General features: G+C 42.0%; 1 protein-coding gene across 1 annotated transcript in view; it reads right to left on the reverse strand.

Annotated features, from left to right (window-relative positions):
- Positions 1–1,168, reverse strand: part of MESDC1 (mesoderm development candidate 1) — a 3,788-nt gene extending 2,620 nt beyond the window's left edge. Inside the window, 5 exon segments of the mRNA XM_015562173.1 lie at positions 222–372; positions 374–426; positions 428–491; positions 493–606; positions 1,125–1,168. Coding sequence (XP_015417659.1) covers positions 222–372; positions 374–426; positions 428–491; positions 493–606; positions 1,125–1,168 — 426 coding nt within the window.
- Positions 1,169–4,924: the final 3,756 nt, after the last annotated feature.

A 4,924-nucleotide genomic window follows, 5' to 3' on the forward strand; every position in this document is an offset into this window, starting at 1 on the left:
GTGTCTCAACCTTCCTAATGCCGCGACCCTTTAATATAGTTCCTCATGTTGTGGTGACCCCCAATTTTATTGTTACAAATTAATTTTAAAAAAAGCACAATGATTAATCACAAAAACAATATGTAATTATATATGTGTTTTCCGATGGTCTTAGGCAACTCCTGTGAAAGGGTCATTTGACCCCCAAAGGGGTCTCGACCCACAGGTTGAGAACCGCTGACCTAGGCGGACACCATGCTCATGGCACCGTCCAGGATGGCCATCAGCACTGCCTTGCCCTTGGCCCTCAACCCAGGAACTGCGGGCTCCGTGGCGAAGCCCTCCATTGCGCTCATCACCTGCACCAGCGACCTGCTGAATAGGGCGGAACGTCAGCACCAGTTCGCCTGGCACCACCTTGACCTCACGCACGCAGGCCAGCACGCACACAGGCCAGCACCGTGGACGCACTTGTGCTCATGCACTTGAACCCAATTTGAACTGCTCCACGTGAAGTGGTCTTGGGACTTCTCGCTCGCCTGAGCACACGCATCCGTCAGGAACTTGAGGTTGCGCAACAGGTAGTGGGCCCTATTTTTAAGCTTCTGTTGATGATACGCAGTATGGCTTTTAAAAATGGATCTCTCAGAGTATGCTGTTTCCGCAGTGTAGCCATGAGGACTTGGTTCTGCAAAAGTTCTAGTGGTTCTTTGTGGGAGGATGATAGTGCTTCTTCAGTGTCACTTCTGCCCTAGGCTCCACTAAGCGTGAGTTTTCAAAATAAATGCTCTTAAGTTCATATATATGCATAAGCTTATCTACTGGAGGAAGGGACCCCAACATCCTCCAGTTGGCTGGTTTAGAAGTATTTCTAGATTTTAGGCACATTCCAGTTACAGAACAATTCTTCTTCCATGATCATTTTGGAGCACCCATTCAGACTTTCTCTTTTCTTAGTGTGAGTACTTACTATAGGCTGTTAGTACCCTTCCCACCTTTAACTTGGCTTAGGATCTCAGTCTGTGAGAGAATTCTAGTAGCATTGAATGTCAAAAGAAAGTGGGAGGTCAAGGTTTCAGTTTCTAGGCCTGGAATAACTTTGGATCCTGCACATATTTGTATTCATTTCCCCCAGCTTTGCATACCAAGGGGTATTGGACACAGTCTTTGTCAAGTCACAAAATATCATGTTGCATCCTCTTCTCACTTGCTTTATATTTATATAGTTAAAAGAGACCCCTCATGGACAAGGAGTGGGCCACTCAAAGATAGGACTGCTTTGACATTACAACTGTTAAATAGACACTAGACCTACCTTGGGCCGCTGTTAGGAAATGATGAATTTTTTTATTAGGACTACCATCCAGAATGAGTAAGTTTAACATTACAAGATATGAGAAAGGGAATCTGGACCATGTAGTCTGTTTTTTAAAATATTGCTTGATCTCTGGGGCTCTCAGTGGATGTATGTACACACAGGCAGTGACATCATGATTATCTGGTGATGGGCTGGAGGAAAGATGAGAGATGGGTGAGGGTTAGGATGAATTGGCCCCTAAAGATCCTGTAGCTCTGAGTTTTTATGCATCTTTTAGATCTTTCCAATCTGAAAATACTAGAACTGACTTTGTGCTCTGATTCCTGGAAATCTTACAGGCCAAATAGGGGGTCAGAAAAGTGGATGACTATGATGAAGTTGAGGTTATCACTGATTTCATTTCTGCATTTCTCCCAACCACTGCTCTCCCTTTAGGCCAGATTAATACAGCTATAAAATATAGCCTCTTATGTTCTGTATGCTTTATCACAATTAAAAGAACAAACAACAGCTTTAACGGCATATTTCACAGATCTAGAACAGATATTCCAAAAATTTATATGGAACCAAAAAAGGCCCCAAACAGCCACAGCAATCTTGAGAAAGAAGAACAAAGTTGGAGGGATCACAATACCAGATATCAAACTATACTACAAAGCCATTGTAATCAAAACAGCCTGGTACTGGCAAAAGAACAGGAATATAGACTTAATGGAACAGAACAGAGACCTTAGAAATCGACCCATGCCAAAGTAGCTAATTAACATTTGACAAAGGAGTTAAGAGCATACAATGGAGTAAAGATAGTCTCTTCAATAAATGGTGTTGGAAAAATTGCACAGGTACATGAAAAAAAATGAAACTGGATCACCAACTTACATCATATACAAGAATAAACTCAAAATGGATAAAGGACTTAAGTGTAAGTCACAAAACCATAAAAATCCTAGAAGAAACCACAGGCAGTAAAATCTCAGATATTTGATGTATTTTCACTTATATATTGCCTAGGGCAAGGGAAACAAGCAATATTTTCACCTATACATTGCCTAGGGCAAGGGAAACAAAATAAAAAATAAACAAACGGGTCTACATCTTGTATTCTTTATGTAGGAAAATATATTTCATAGTCAGGGAACACAGCCATAGTGGAAAAAATTATGGAGGTTCCTCAACAAATTAAAAATGGATCTGTGATTTAACCCAGCTATACCACTTCTGGGAATATATCCTAAGAATCCCAAAACACTAATCAGAAAGAATATATGCACCTCTATGTTCATGGAAGCATTGTTTGCAATAGCTAAGATCTGGAAATAGCCCAAGTGCCCATTAGTAGATGAGTGGGTAAGAAATTCCACTTACACAATGGAATACTATGCAGCTGTAACAAAGAAGGATCTCTTACTGTTTGAGACAGCATGGATGGACCTGGAGAGTATTATGTTAAGTGAAATAAGCCAGTTTGAGAGAGATAAATATCACATGAACCCACAAGTATAATTTAAAGAACAAAATAAACTGACTAAGAAAATAGGTCCGGTGGTATGGATGGGAGGCACAGAATAACAGATTTCAGTGGGACGGGATTGGCGGGGAGGGGACAGGAAGAGATTAACCAAAGAACATATATGTATAGCATAACCCATGGACACAGACAATAGGATGGGAAGGCTTAGGGTGAAGCAGGGTTTGGGTGGAGGGGGGCAAAAAGGGAGAAAATGGGAGACATCTGTAATATTGCAACAATAAAATTAAAAAAAAATACAGCTTTATATTTTGTCCGTGATGTTAATCTGTCCTTTTCTCATTTGATCCTCTCAACACCTTGTGATATGAGCAGGTAAGTGCCTACTAGTATTAAGCTCTTTTTAAAGATGAAGAAATTGAAGTTCAGAGAAAGTAAGTAACTTACCTGTCCGGGTTACATAGTAGATTGATTAGTATCCTCAGTACTGTCAATAAATATTTCTTGAATAAATGAATGAATTGGAACTAGAGCTCAGATTCTATGTTTCCTTGACCAGTGTTTTGCTTCCATGTTATTCTGTGTGTCCCTGGGAGCTTTCTGTGAACAACTTTAGGATTGGCTGTTTTTTTGCTGACCTTTCCCTTGGGATTCCCTCATTCTATAGCTGAAATTATGTGTACTCGTTATAGAGCATCATTCCAGTTGTGTTCCCTACAGAGTGGGAAGGGAGAAAAACACCTCTACCCACTGTAATTCTTTTTTTGTTACTTGTTTTCTGGGATCTTCATATTGCTGCTAACAAGAGTGATTCATAGACTTCACTATGTGATTTTCTTGGTTAAGAGAACTTTTTTCTCAGCTCTGGAAGAAATTAATAGTTATGTATGGTTAAGGCCCAGGAGTTTACCAGCTTTACATAGAGCACAACAGTACTCTCTTCTAGCTGAGCCCAGACCTATTACTTTGGTTTGGTAAAACTCTGCGGCCACTGTGTGCCTTGGTATGTGTTAGGTGCTAAAAGGGACACCCATGGGTGAGAGTCTGAGTCCAGTTGGAGAGACAAGGCATATACATAGTTTGAAACAGCTTTTAATAAAATGCAAAATCAAATAGACACGTAAGTATTTCAATGTGAGGAATAGGTCATAAGGAGCTTAGAAGGTATAGTGGAAAGTGTGTGTGCTTTAGAACTGTGGGCCATTGGCAAATTAACTCTGTGAACTACATTTTCCTTATCTCTGAAATGGGCATGGTTAATAGCAGCCTCACAGGGTTGTGAGGATTAAATGAGGTAATGTGTCTAAAGCATCAGCCTTCTGATTGATACATGGTAAGCATTAACCCAATGATAATTCCCTTCCTAGAAGAGCTAAGCCCGAAAGGTTGACTAGGATTTGGTGGAGAGGTAGAGGGGAAGAACAGTGTTGGTAAGAGTGGGGGTGGGAAGGGGCAGGTCCCATGAGTATGTCAGTCTGGTGGGAGTAGAGGGTATCTATATATATAAAAGCCTAAGCGACCAGCAGACTGGCCAACTGGTTGACAGGCTGACCAACCAGTAGCTATGATGCACACTGACCACCAGGGGGCAGACACTCAATGCAGGAGCTGCCGAGCTGCATTCACTTGACAACTGTGCTTCTCGGGTGATATGCTGGAACCGGAGAGGATGGAGCCCGAGTCCGGGTGTGTCACCGAGAACTGCCTTCTCACAATCTGAGACCCCTCAGGGGATGTCAGAGAGCTGGTTTTGGCTTGGTCCCTGCACACCAGGCCGAGGGACCCCTCTGGTGCACGAATCCATGCACCAGGCCTCTAGTATGTATATAAAAGCCCTTCATATACTCTGTAGTGTAGAGTAGTAGCTAAGAGCTTAGACTCTAGAGCCAGGCTGCCTATCTCTAAATACCACCACTTAATTTACTTTCTCTATACCTTAGTTTCTTTTTTAAAAATTGAGAGGAAAACCAAGATGGCGGCATAGGTTAACGCCGGAGATTGCTGCCTCAAACAACCAATTCAGGGATACACCTAGAAGACGGAACGGACATCATCCAGAACCACAGGAGGGCTGGCTGAGTGGAAATTCTGCAACTAGAAGGAAAGAGAATATCATACCCAGACTCAGAGGAGGCGCAGTGCTGAAGTGAAATACTCAG

This window comes from Myotis davidii, unplaced genomic scaffold (genome assembly GCF_000327345.1).
Source record: "Myotis davidii unplaced genomic scaffold, ASM32734v1 scaffold1377, whole genome shotgun sequence".
Taxonomy (NCBI): Eukaryota; Metazoa; Chordata; class Mammalia; order Chiroptera; family Vespertilionidae; genus Myotis; species Myotis davidii.